Source organism: Anomaloglossus baeobatrachus, chromosome 1 (genome assembly GCF_048569485.1).
Source record: "Anomaloglossus baeobatrachus isolate aAnoBae1 chromosome 1, aAnoBae1.hap1, whole genome shotgun sequence".
Taxonomy (NCBI): Eukaryota; Metazoa; Chordata; class Amphibia; order Anura; family Aromobatidae; genus Anomaloglossus; species Anomaloglossus baeobatrachus.
In genome coordinates, this window is record NC_134353.1 from 445,454,224 (window position 1) to 445,468,285 (window position 14,062).

Sequence of the window (14,062 nt, forward strand, 5' to 3'; positions counted from 1 at the left end):
CACAGCAGGGGTCAGGTTGTTGCTGGATGTCACACACAGCAACATCGCTAGAAACTTCGCTGTTGCGTCACAAAAGTCGTGCCTCAGCAGCGATGTTGCTAGCGATGTTGCTTAGTGAGACGTGGCCTTAAGGTCAGCTCCCGTGGGCAATCTCACTACTGACATCTGTGTGAGGGGTCCTGTATCAGAGCTGGGGTTAGCAGTGTGCAGCATGTAAGTACAAGGCAGATCTGTGCTGCTGTGCATGCTGCAGGAGCTATGGAGATCGCAGAATGGGCACAACACACAACAGTCTCTTCAGGCTGCATGTAGTTATATCTGTGGCAATGTCACACTGAATCCTGAATAGTATGGAGCAGCTGCAGAAGGAAGCAGTACAGATAAATCCTACAACCTTCTCTGGGTGCTTTGGCTGCCACTGTTTCTGAGTAATATGGGAAAAAAAGACTCAAATTAAGCCTTTAGCTGCGGTGTCCTTGTATTAACAGATTAACCCTTTATAAACAGCTTTGTCCTCTTCCTTTAGCTGATCTGCAGAATATCTTATTACATGTATAATAAATAGCAGTCATTCAGCATCACTTCATACTCCTGGTTCATAATCCTGCAGCTGTAAGGCTCCATTTATCCATTTACCATTCAGATGTTGTATGTAATCACCCCCCGCTCCCAGTTGCTACACCCCAACCTCACCCATTTTTGGGCTCACTGTTGAAAAGTGAAAATAAAAGCGCCCTTGTGACTTCAAGAAAGCAACTGGTTTGCTAATGATGTGTATTTGAGAACATTTTTATAATTTAATCTACTGTCATTTCATGCATTTTTCTCGGAACGGATTTCCTCTTTAAGTAAAAACGTGCCCACGGGGAGGAATACTCTGCTAAACAAAGAATATATTCTCATCTTCTGTACCAACGTTGCGTCCCTGATGATCCTTCTGGTATCACTTGCCTCGGTGGTATTCTGATGTATACTGCTAAGACCAGTGATTGGATATATTGTTACTAGCTATGATGTCTGTAGCTAATTGGAAACTACCAGCACAAAGCATCAGGAATGCAGAAGGTCTGTATATATTTGTGTCATTATTTTAATAGTATTGCTGCCCCTGGCCTTCTTTTACATACCATAACTTGAACAATCCATTTAAACTCTGTTCCTTAAGCATAGATTTATCACGATACTTTTTGTATGCCTGAATGCATCAAATATTTCTATTTGAGTGTCTTTAATGAAATGTCTTTACTTTTATTTCAACTAACTTGTTACTTGCACCACTTGTGGTAGAATAATATATATATTATATATACAGTATATATAGGTATGCATATATATTTTTTTCTAATTATTCATGAAAATCAATATCTAAGCGCTTTCTGTGCTTTCAACATATATTGTACATTACACAAAGTACTGCCCTCTATAGATCATGGCAGTTTCAGCTAAGCAAAAATTGCAACTGCTTTCTACAGTTCTAAATAACTGCCCTTTGTACATGTATTACAAAGAAATAGTTTTCTTTTTAGTCTATCTTTCTATTAAGATTAAAGAGAATCTGTCAGCACAATTTTGTAATGTAAAGTAAAGACATGGCTGTAATGGTGCTGTGATGCAAAATAAAGTGAAATATTTGGTCAAGAAATCCATTTTGTGGTTCTTCTTTAATCACCTGTGAGGTTTTCTGCTAATTAGATTTCAATGCACAGGTGCCGGATTGTATATTGGGTCTTCTCCTCCCTGTCTGTGATTCCCGGCCCTTCCGCCTGCCTTTGGTCTGTGAATAATCTGCCTCCTATGTATAAAATCTGAGCAATGATCTGTCACTCAAAGTCCGGAAAGAGACAGAGTGGCCAGGGAATCACTGACAGGGAGAAGGCCAGAGTACAATCAGGCCGCAATGCACTGAAATCTATACACAGAAAACTACACATAGTGATTAAAGAAGAACAACAAATTGGATTTATTCATCAAAGCTATCAATGCAATCAGTATTACAGAACCATTACAATCATATCTTTACATTACATTATAAAATCATACTGACAGGTACTCTTTAAGATAACGCTATTCACATTAGCATCTTGGTTAACAATAGAGTCATAACAGCTCAGCCAGATTTGTTTCCCTATGTATCCTGATAAACCCCTTTAACATAACATAGGGTCCAGTCAGGTTTCTGTCTGGAAGAACAGCAGTACAGACATATTCTTAAAATAAAAACAACTGCAATGCCTGACAGAAACCTGAAAATGAGCAGTCTTATTGATTGAAATTGTTATTTAACAGCTAGTATATCTGTCATCTCTTCTACTTACATGAGGTGTAACAAGTTATAGGAAAGAATTTGCATAAACAAAAATATAACTTCTCCTACTTCCAAAATGCTATAGCCTGGTGTGTCACCAAAACACACTTCCCGTATGGACATAGTTATGGATACCTAATACTGATCCACTTATCCTTATTCACGCCCACAATCTGTCTATATAGCTCTTTGTTTTTATCTGATTTCTTCATCCTTGTTTTTTCCGATCACATATAAATGAAAGTCTTCTTTTGTAAGATGGGAATGAAATCCTAAGAAAGTTAAATACATTTGCAATCGTTTCCGTCACCATCTGTCCCTCCCTACCTTCCCATACACATGCTCAATTATCTTGGCCAAGTTCTCAATGGGGAGAGAGAAATAAGCTACTCCCCGCCCCAGACCTTAAGCTTGTTGTGTAATGAGTTCTAAGAAATTACGGTAATTAAATCTGTCACTATACAATTCTATCACATATTCTTGAAATATTAAAGCTTTAGGGACTTGACTTCTCAGGACCACAGTACAGCAATACGTCACCCGGATGGTCACTAGATTGTTAAATATTGTCAAATGATGGACATTTGATGAATAATAAACTGGCTGTAAATCCACATAAATCTAATCGCTTTGTTCATTGGCATATAGACCAGCTTCCCAGCGTAGTGCCATTGTATTTTTGTGCCGATTTACACGGGTGGATTCCACAATCTGAAAAAAAAAGAAGAGGATTGTTACAAAGAAACCAAATATGTAGGAAAATGTATTTTCAATAGACATTACCTCTCTGTACCACATGCCAACCTAAATTATGGTATTTACAAATACTCAAAAGGTTTGAACACCAAAAGGTGGACTTTGCCTTCAAAAGCCAAAAGTGTATACACATGTTAGATTGGATTTAGGATAAGTTTGAAGGTAGAATCTCAAAAACGGTGTTTCTATGGATGATGGTGTTGCGGGCGGAGGAGGGGACGCCGCGCTCTCCCACTGCTCGGGTCCGGCTGGCACTGCGGCCTGCTGCTGCCGCTGCTCGGTGGCTCGAGTGATGGGCCGGATCCCGGGGACTCGAGCGGCACTCCTCGCCCGTGAGTGAAAGGGGTTTTTTGGGTGTGGGGATTGTTTATTGTCCGTGACGCCACCCACGGTTATGGTGATTTGTTGACACCACCGCTGCTCTGTATGGGGATCCCGGGAAGGATGGTATGGAGCAGCCAGTTGTTGTGTTGCCTCTCCGTGGGTAGGGGTTGGTGATCCCGGGGCCCAGTGATGAGGTGGGTGATGCAGGGCTTGGTGGGCGCAGGGACGCGGGGGCAGCGCTGTGCCTTGCGGCACTGTGGTACTCACTCAGCCTGAGACGATGACACAGTTCTCGGTAAAACACACGGCTGGAAAGACGGTTCCCACGGACGGCTGCACTTGCTTTCCCCAGTAGGTGACGGTGACGGTCCCTCTGTCCTGCACCTAAGTTGATAATGGTTGCGATGGGTTCCCACCGGTAACCCGCTCCCCGGCTTGGATATGGGCCGGAGGAGCCCTACTTTGCCCGCAGGCGCTGGCCCTGAGAAACTGGTGCCCTGGCGGTGGCGGTGGCGGTGTCTCTCTGTTACGGTTGGACTGTTGCCTTCAATCGGGACTTGGTTGTTGGGAGACAGACGTCCCCTTCACTGACGGATTTGGCAAATTATGGCGACTCCTAGCCTTGCCGGGATCCGAAAGGCCCCTGCCCTGGTGCTGACTGTTCTTTGTATACTGCTCCAGACCGCCGGGTCACCACCCGTCCGCGGTCCTTCCAGCAACCTCCGAGCAGTCCCCCTCCAGACTATCATCGCCGTCTGCTGACCTTGCTGTCACTGTCCGGGGCACACACCCGGACCAACTTCAGGCTTTACTACTGTCCAAACTCTTTACTCCTTTTCTCAAGCTCCTCTACCACTTCCTTCTACTTTCACTTCCCTCACTTGACTGCCTGGTTCTCCCGCCTCCAGGGCTGTGCACTCCTCGGTGGGCGGAGCCAACCGCCTGGCCCACCCCCTGGTGTGAACATCAGCCCCTGGAGGAAGGCAACAAGGATTTTGGTAGCCTTGGTGTTCCTAACTGGGGTGTAGGGTGTGGTGGTGTGATGACCTGTGACCCCTGGCTTGCCCAGGGCGTCACAATGGGATCAGACAACGCTCAGGGTATAAATGCCTCTCAGGCAGCTCTATCTTTTGCATATGAAGGCATGTGCTTAAAATTTCTTCAAATGATTATCTTTGAATTGCAGACCACTAGAGTGACCTGCACTGGATATCTTATTATTTGAGAACATTCCCTAACTTTTGAATATTTATTTTTTAGGTAGGACACTCCCTTTATGCCCAAGTAGAAATGAGCTTAAAGGGGTTGTCCAGGCTTGGGGTGCCAGACTGCAGTCACTCGCTATGTACAGTATTTCACAAAAGTGAGTACACCTGTTAACGCAGTTGGTGCAGCCCAGTTAGCTTCACTGAGCTGTCACCGTACAACTGGAGTGGTAGGGTAGGAGCGGGATAACTGGCCCTGACTGTGCCTTGCTGCGAATCTTGGCATGACGGGCACCGAACGCCTAACCCTGTCTACTCACAGTGTCACATGCAGCTCTGTCACAGACACTACAGGGCTGTTTAGCGCTATGGCCGCTATGACTGCACTGCTCAGATTGTGCCACTGAGCCAGAATGACGCACACACAGCCATGTGCACCATCCAGGGTCTTTTAAAGACTAAGCCCTGCCCCAAACCAAGCACCAGATGGCAATGGCACCTGCAGCAGACACCAATGACATAATCGACAGCCAATCAGTGACCGCCACGTCACCGCTGATGTTACTGATGGCCAATCAGCGGCCTCCGCTTCATCGGTGACATCAGCGACAGCCAATCAGGAGCCGCCGCGTCACTGGTGATGTCACGTGCATGCGCAGTAGCGAGAATCCCGCACTTAGAGCCAGGAAAAGCAGCAGGAACCCGCACATGCGCGGTAGGCATAACAGTGACTTAGCCTCAGAACGAACAAAGACCCTGGATACCTGGCGCCTAGCTGCCAAGCACCTGGAGCAGCAAACAGGTGGCGCAGGGGAGTCAGCCTACACTACTGCAGGGGATAAGGATGGGGTAGGAGTGGTACTAGGCTCAGGAGAACCCCGAAACGACAACACCCCTCATATTTTTGTAGATGTTATTATATGTTTTCATGGGACAACACTGAAGCTATGATACTTTGACACAATGTAAAGTAGTTAGTGTCCAGCTTGTGTAACAATATAAATTTCATGTGCCCTCTAAATAACTCAATAAACAGCCATAATGTATAAACCGCTGACAACAAAAGTGAGTACACCCCTAGGTGAAAATGGTCAAACTGTCAATATTATATGTAGCCACCGTTATTTTCAAGCACTGCCTTAACACTCATGAACATGGAGTTTACTAGAGCTTCGCAGGAGCCACTGGAATCCTCTTCCATCCTCAATGATGACATCACAGAACTGGTGGATGTTATCGACCTTGCGCTCCACCACCTTCCTTTTGAGGATACCCCCACAGAGGCTCAAAAAAGTTTAGGTCTGGAGACATGCTTGGTCAGTCCAGCACCTTTACCCTCAGTTTCTGTAGCAAGGCAGTGGTTATCTTGGAGGTGAGTTTGGGGTTGTTATCATGTTGGAATACTAAGGGAGGGGATCATGCTCTGCTTCAGTATGTCACAGTACATGTTGGCATTCATGGTTCCCTCAATAAGCTGTAGCTCCCACAACCGGTACCACTCAAGCTGCCCCAAACTATGACACTCCTACTACCATGCTTGATTGTAGGCATGACACACTTGTCTTTACACTCTTCACCTGGTTGCTGCCACAAAGGCTGGACACCATCTGAGCCCAATAAGTTTTTATTACTCTCATCAGACCACAGGACATGGTTCCAATAATTTGTGCTTAGTTTGCTTGCCTTCAGCATACTGTTTGTGGTCTTTCTTGTGCATCATCTTTAGAAGAGGCTTCCTTCTGGAACAACAGCCATATAGAAAAAATATTATGTGGTGTGTAGCTTATGGTTGGGCACTGATAGGCGGACCGTCCCACCCCTATAACCTCTGCAGCAATGCTGGCAGCACTCTTAGATCTACAGTGGAACCTTGGTTAACGAGAACAATCCGTTCTGGGAGTGTGCTTGTTAACCACGTTACTTGTTCAGCAAAGCAAGATTTCCCATAGGAAATCATTGCAATGCAGATAATTCGTTCCGCAACTTGTTAAATGTCCCATCCTGGTCCCCTATTGTTTCATTCCACACATGCACAAACACACACAAACACATACAAACACACACAAACTCACACAAACACACACGCATGCACGCACACGCACATATTATGCTCACCGTACCTTCCGTTCCATCGCCGGTCTCCTGGGACTTGCTGTGTATCGGGTTACCATAACGACGAGGGAGGAACTTCCGCTGCCAGGACACTGATGTCAAAGGCAGGAGTTGCTTGCCTCTGATTGGTAGGCGCACTGCCTTTGAGTAGCGGTGACAGAGGAAGTTCCTGCTTCGTCGCTATGGTTGCCGATGCACAGCCTGGAGTGCAGCGGCGAACTACAGGACCCAGGAGGCCGGTGATGGAACTGAAGGTACACATATTATGCTCACCTTTACCTTCCGTTCCATTGCCGGCCTCCTGGGTCTTGTATTTCGCCACAAGGGCGTCGCGATGAGCCGGCGGACTACAAGAACCATGAGGCCGGCAGTGGAACGGAAGGTAAGGGGAGCATAATACTGTATGTGCGTGCGTGCGTGTGTGTTTGTGTGTGTGTGTGGACTGCAAGAGCGGGTCAGAGCTTGGGGGATGTACGAAACCGGATGTGTGTGTGGTGAGGATTTTGCTCGTACAGCAAAGCTTTCTCGTAAACCGAATTACAAATTTACAGAAAGCTTTGCTTGTTAAGCGAAATTCTCGATAAGTGGGTTACTCGTTAAGCGAGGTTCCACTGTATTTTAAAAAGATGACCACTGAATGTGATGCTTAACAGGTGCACTCAACTTCCTTGGTTGATCATGGCAAAGCCTGTTTTGAGTGGAACCTGTCTTGTTAAGCCGCTGTATGGTTTTTGCCACTGTGGTGCCACTCAGTTTCTGGGTGTTGGCAATCTTCTTTTAGCCAAAGCCATTTTTATGTAGAGCAACAATTTATTTTTTCAGATCCTCAGAGTTCTTAGCTATGAGGAGCCATGTTGAACTTCCAGTGACCAGTATGAGACAGTGTGTGAGTGATAATGTGTCGCCCTGGGCAAGCCAGGGGACACAGGTCACACACCACCACACCCTACATCCCAGTTAGGAACACCAAAGCTAACCAAAAATCCTTGTTGCCTTCCTCCAGAGGCTGATGATGCACACCAGGGGGTGGGCCAGGTGGTTGGCTCCGCCCACCGAGGAGTTCACAGCCCTGGAGGCAGGAAGTACCAGGAGTTTAGCCCAGGCAGGGCTTGAGTGAAGATAAGCTCAGGGAGTGAAGGAGTAAACAGCTAAGATGAGCTAAGGAAGTGAAAGCAGAAGTGAAGTAAAGTGGTAAAGGAGGAAAGCAAGAGTGGTGACAGAGAGAAAGCCTGAAGTAGTCCAGCTGTGTGCAGGACAGGTCAGCAAGGTCAGCAACGGCGGTGACTGTCTGGAGGGGGACCGTTTGGAAGTTCCTGGAAGGACCGCGGACGGGTAGTGGCCCGGCGGTCTGGAGCAGTGTTCCGAAGGACAGTCAGCACCAGGGCAGGGGCCTCTCGGACCCCGGCAAGGCTAGGAGTCGCCATAATTTGCCAAATCCGTCAGTGAAGGGGACGTAGATCCCCCAACAACCAAGTCCCGATTGAAGGCAACAGCCCAACCAGTGTAGGAGAGACACCGCCACCGCCAAGGCACCAGTTTCTCAGGGCCAGCGCCTGCGGGCAAAGAGTAGAGCTCCTCCGGTCCAGCTTGAAGCCGGGGAGCGGGTTACCGGTGGGGACCCATCGCAACCAACAAGTAACCAAAGGTGCAAGGAAGAGGGACATCACCGTCACCTACTGGGAGAGCAAGTGCAGCCGTCCGTGGGACCGTCTATCCAGCCGTTTGGTTTACCGTAAAAACTGTGTCAACGTCTCAGGCTGAGTGAGTACCACAGTGCCGCAAGGCACAGCGCTGCCCCCGCGTCCCTGCGCCCACCAGGCCCTGCACCTCCCAAACCATCACCAGGCCCCGGGATCACCAACCCCTACCCACGGAGGGGCAACACAACACCTGGCTGCTCCGCATCACCATCCCCGGGAGCCCTGTACAGAGCAGCGGTGGTGAAATCACCACTACCGTGGGTGGCGTCACGGACAATAAACAATTCCCACACCCAACAACCCCCTTTTCACTCACGGGCGAGGAGTGCCGCTCGAGAAACCCCCGGGATCCGGCCCACCGCTCGAGCCACCACTGAGCAGCAGCCGCCGGACCCGAGCAGAAGGGGTGAGCGTAGTGTGCTGACACCCTCCTCCCCGCCCGCGACAATAACACCAAATGTAACATACCTGCCCCCCATTCACACGTGACACCTTGTAACACTAATGAGTCACATGACATTGAGGAGGGGAAATGACTAATTGGGCACAATTTGGCTATTTTCACTTAGGGGTATACTCACTTTTTGGTCAGTGGTTTTGATATTAATGGCTACTTAAACCCCCCACTGTGCTCCCGTTCCTGGGTTGTGTGACTGATTTCATCAGAGGATCATCACCCCATCCTCCCTTTCTTAAGTTTGTGTCATGTTGCGGTGTTTGTCTGCGGTTGGTTGCCCAGCTAATGCAGATTGGACAGTGGTTTTAATATTTAATATTATATTTAATGATATTCAGGCTATGGTGGTTTATAATAAAATATTTCTTAATTTATTTGTTAACCCTAAATAAACACTGCAGCCTTCTTATTCTAAATTCTGGTGTTTTTTGGTCTCTATTGTTTGGTATTTATTTGGTGGTTGGGGGTGGGGAGCTGTGCTACCATGTGATTTGTATACATGCATTCATATGCGGACTAGACATTCACTTGTATTGAGCGAGGTCAGACATGCCCAGTTATAATGTGGCTGGAGGTATGCAAATCGCCTGCTCCTGGAGAAGCCTGATAGTGCTGCACACTCCGGGCAGTGAACCTCAAGCCTGGACAACCCCTTTAAAGAAAATTTTCCTTGCTGGTAATGTGTAAATCACATAAACTAATGTAAATTATATCATATTATTATTTTTATTATTATAGCCTCATTTATTCCATGATGTTATATGTGTGAAAAAGAGCATATATAGTTCCTGAAAGTCTTTACCTCTGTGTTGACAGAATCACTTTGTTCAATGCCAGCATACTAGAAAACAAAATACAATTTTGTTGGTTTTCAGCCTTCTGAATTGTTTATTTAGAAAGCACTGTCATATAGAAACAACATATTATTATATAAAGAGGTAGATTCTCATACACATGACATAGCTGTTGGCTTCATCTGGTGTATTCTCGACCAGCTCTACTATATCCAGGAGCATTCGTACGGCCAAGTGATCCTTTGAGGTCACCTCCACCAGACATCTTACACAGCGGCTTATTTCTAAGAAAGCAAATGAATCGGGAGCTTAAATATGGACACGCCGGATCAATATCACCTGGTGACAATGAATCATTCAGGGCTCCCATATACATGAGAGTGTTGTCTAAAATCGTTGATAGCGTCGTGTTCAGATGATCTTAAGCAGGCTTTACACGCTATGATATCGTTAATGAATTATCGTTGGGGTCACGGTGTTTGTGACGCACATCCAGCGTCATTAACGATATCGCAGTGTGTGACACTTATGAGCGACCTTAAATGATCGCAAAGCGATCAATATCGTTTGCGTTTTCTGCTTATTAGCGTTGTTGTTTGTCGTTCCTGCGGCACCACACATCGCTGTGCGTAACACCGCAGGAGCAACGAAAATCTCCTTACCTGCTTCCACCGGCAATGCGGAAGGAAGGAGGTGGGCGGGATGTTAAGTCCCGCTCATCTCCGCCCCTCCGCTTTTATTGGACGCCTGCCATGTGACGTCGCTGTGACGCTGCACGAACCGCCCCCTTAGAAAGGAGGCGGTTCACCGGCCTGAGCGACGTCGCAGGGCAGGTAAGTCCGTGTGATGGGGTTAAGCGAGGTTGGGCGGCATGGGCAGCGATTTGCCCGTGTCGCACAACTGACGGGGGCGGGTATGATCGCTTGCGATCTCGCTAGCGAGATCGCAGCGTGTAAAGCCCACTTTAGTCTAATATGTATGGTGGCCTTTAAACTACCACACAAAAAAGATATCACTCAAAATGATATGTAGAAAGTTAACTCTTAACACAAGAAAAGCTATCTTGAAGCAGTAACCTAATAACAACTGTTCTATTAACTAACTCATTTAGGCCGGGGCCACACAAGGGACTACTAGTCGCATGACACTCGGCTCACGCTGGCAGCATAGCGGAAGCCGAGTGTCATGCAAGTGTCATTGCGACTGAGGTCCGATTGTGCGATTGGACCACAGCTGCGGGCGGCGGGCCGGCTCTGAGGAATGGGGGCCAGCGCTGTGGAGGGCAGGGCCTGCGCTGAGGAGGGGAGGGCCGGCGTTGCGGAAGGGAGGGCCGGCGCTGAGGAGGGGAGGGCCAGTGCTGAGGAGGAGAGGGAGGGATTTTATCTACCTCTCTCGCCTCCGTTGCCAGCTTGTGGCGCCCCAGGATCTGGTTGCCACAACAGCATTGCCCCTCCAAAGGGTTAATGCTGAGCCTGGAGGTAATTGGGGAAATCATTGCCCAGTAGGTACCAACATCCAACGCAGTTTCTCCCTCAGGCCAGCAGACGGAGCTCTGAACCTGGAGTTCCAGGGAGCATTCCTCAAGCCTGACCTGAGGGAGGAGTTAGTGTGCAGTCTGTTAGGGAAGTTTGGAGAGTGAAGACGCAGAGTAGTGCTGTCCTGTGGACTGAGGCCTGGAGCTGGAATAGCTTGGCCTAGTAAAGCAGGATTGGCAGAGAGGCACAGAAGAGAATTAAACATCGGAGTCTGTGGTTGCCAGGGTGTAAAACCCTTCCTTGGTAGCCGAATCCGAAGGGCAGGAGAGCTGCAAGCCCCTGGACCATAAGCAACCTGAAGGTACAGCTGCATCACAAGAGCCCAGTGTGGACTCCAGCAGAGAAGCACCAGAGAGGGCCTGCGCAGCCTACCACACAGGGAGAGGGACGTACCACCAGTCCCAGCGGCAAGAGGGCCATTGCTACTTCAGAGTGCAGGGTCTTATGAAAGCAAAGGAAGAACAGGGAGTAGGCCTCATACTCAGCTGGCCAAAAAGAGCACCCCAGTTACTTCCAGGCCGGCCGGAGCCTTCTACCACCTGTAACGGTCTCCCAGGACTAACTGTTTACCCAGTAAAAGAGGAGAAGGTAAAGAGACTGTTGTTTGTGTCCGGTCCTTTCACCGCCCTGTCGGCCCTGCACTACACCGCAACTACATCGACACTTACAAGCACCAACTGTTGCCCCGGGGTCCAGCTCCACCTGTGGCGAGCAGTACCACCATTTCTGCCGTTCCATCACCCCGGAGGCCCCATAGAGCAGCGGCGGCTTAATAACCGCAAACCACAGGTGGCGTCATGAATATAAACTTTAAGCACCCCCACTAAAGCCATATTAATCGACTCCCGCCAGGGTCACGGAGCCAGGCCCCGCCACCACTGACTACCCCCGGACTAGTCCGGCCCAGCACCGGGTGTCCCATAGCCCTGGGGTGGGCGAGTCAACCTTGGCGTCACGAACAGGATAACGTGCACGGTCCCGCCGGGTACTGTGCGCCTGAAAGAAATGTTTTACTGTGTGAAAAAGCTGCCGCCATTAGCACTGCCGAGCGCAGGAAGAAGGGGGGCGTGCCCGAAAAAGCGCGAAGAGAGCGCGCCAGCAGAGCGGAGAGCCGTTAACCCCGCGCGACTCTGAAGAGATTTTGAAAAGAGAGCGGAGCCTGGTAAGGTCCACTAAGGGGGAAGAAAGATGTCCGATTCAGAGGTAGAACAGGTGGCTGTAAAAGCTCAAGACGTAGCAGCAACGGCCAATGTGATCCCAGTCGCCGTCGCCCCAGCCCCCGCTGCAGCGCCTGTAATGCCGCTTACCATGCCATACCTTCCGGGAGCGGACTGGCTACCGCAGTATTCCGGGGAGTCACATACCCTGAGCGACTTCAGAGAAAGACTGCACAGCTTGTTTAACGTGTACCCTCTGACTGAGAGCCTGAAAGTGGGCATAATAATAGGACAGTTAGCTGGCGCAGCCCAGCGTGAAGTAAAGTCCTGGCTGACACTGATAAAGGGACAGTCACCCAGATACTGGCTAAGTTGAAGACTACTTTTCACACTCGCACTGCAGCAGAAATAAAAATGAGATTCTTTGGGTGCAAACAACGGGCCACAGACAGCATACGGGACTTTGCCCTAAACCTGCAAGAGGCCCTGAGAGCAATTAAACAGGTGGACCCAGAGAGTATACGTGAAGAAGACAAACTCCTAACTGAGCAGTTCATAGAAGGGCTCCTGTCAGATGCTCACAGGACACAGCTGCGTATCATGGTCCTGCAGAACCCTGCTCTGGACTTTGCAAAGTTTAAGGACCAAGCCATTCGGGTACTGAGGGAATCTACACCAAATGACCCAGCACCCCTCCGGCCACTTGCTATCACGTACCCGGAGGTAGTGCCTGCAACCCGAGCCACTGCAGGGGCCGAAGCGCAGTCCCTGGATAAAGATCCCGCTGCTGAGCTCAGACAACAGGTCCAGGAACTGACCAAGACTGTGGCTGCCCTTGCAAAGACCGTGCAGGCTCTACAAGTGACCCCACCGCCGGCGAGAATCGAGTTGGCCTCCAGTCCAGATGACGTCCCATGGATGCGACAGAGGAGGATCCCGCCGACCTGAGGAAAAGACACAGACCAGTATGATTCTGCCGGACAACCGATCTGCCGCCGCTGCAGCCAGGCGGGCCACTTAGCAAGGCACTGTCCTTTAAACGGGCCGAACCTGGGTCCAGGAGCCAACCCCCAGGTGTAAGAAAGCCCGGCTCAACTCCCTGTCGCAACAAGTATGTGGGAGGATGACCGGTTCTGCCTATTGTGCTGGATGGGATCCCTTTGACTGCCCTCCTGGATACGGGGTCCCAGGTAACAACCATCCCTTATAAACTGTACAAAAGATATTGGGCTGATTCAGACATTGACCATGGCCCAGATGATGATTTAACAATTGTGGCCAGTAATGGTCAGCCCTTGCCTCAAATTGGGTATATGGAAGTAACCATTAAAGTGGGGCGGGTAGAATTGCCATGTCAGGGGATGATAATTGTAGATATTGATCGCAAAGAATCTAACCCACTGCTAACCATTGGTACAAATGTAATGGAAAATTGTCTTGCCGAAGTGATAATTTTGTTGCAGCAGGCGGCTGAAACTGCCAGCTCCGGGCAGCAGCGTGCCCTACAGAGGGAGATCAGAGCCCTGATGAGGAGGCAGCAGGTAGAGCTGGCCGGAGGAGAAATTGGCAGTGTGAGGGTAAGTGACCCCTTCCCCATTGCAATACCCCTAAAAAGTGAGATGTTGATATGGTGTCGGGCAGCAATAGGCATCAAGGGTCAAGATTACCAGGCCCTGGTGGAACCTGTATATTCAGAAAGTAGGCCTGGAGTCCTGAT

General features: G+C 49.0%; 1 protein-coding gene across 3 annotated transcripts in view; it reads right to left on the reverse strand.

Annotated features, from left to right (window-relative positions):
* Positions 1-773: 773 nt before the first annotated feature.
* MISP (mitotic spindle positioning) overlaps positions 774-14,062 on the reverse strand; it is a 46,433-nt gene continuing 33,144 nt past the window's right edge. The window contains exons 4-5 of one of the 3 annotated variants that reach the window (XM_075352772.1): positions 9,662-9,700; positions 774-3,016 (exon numbers count right to left, since the gene is read on the reverse strand). In XM_075352772.1, coding sequence (XP_075208887.1) covers positions 2,927-3,016; positions 9,662-9,700 — 129 coding nt within the window. In that variant the 3' untranslated portion in view covers positions 774-2,926. The remainder of the gene's footprint in view (positions 3,017-9,661; positions 9,701-14,062) is intronic. The other 2 variants (XM_075352789.1, XM_075352780.1) reach the window with 2 other exon arrangements.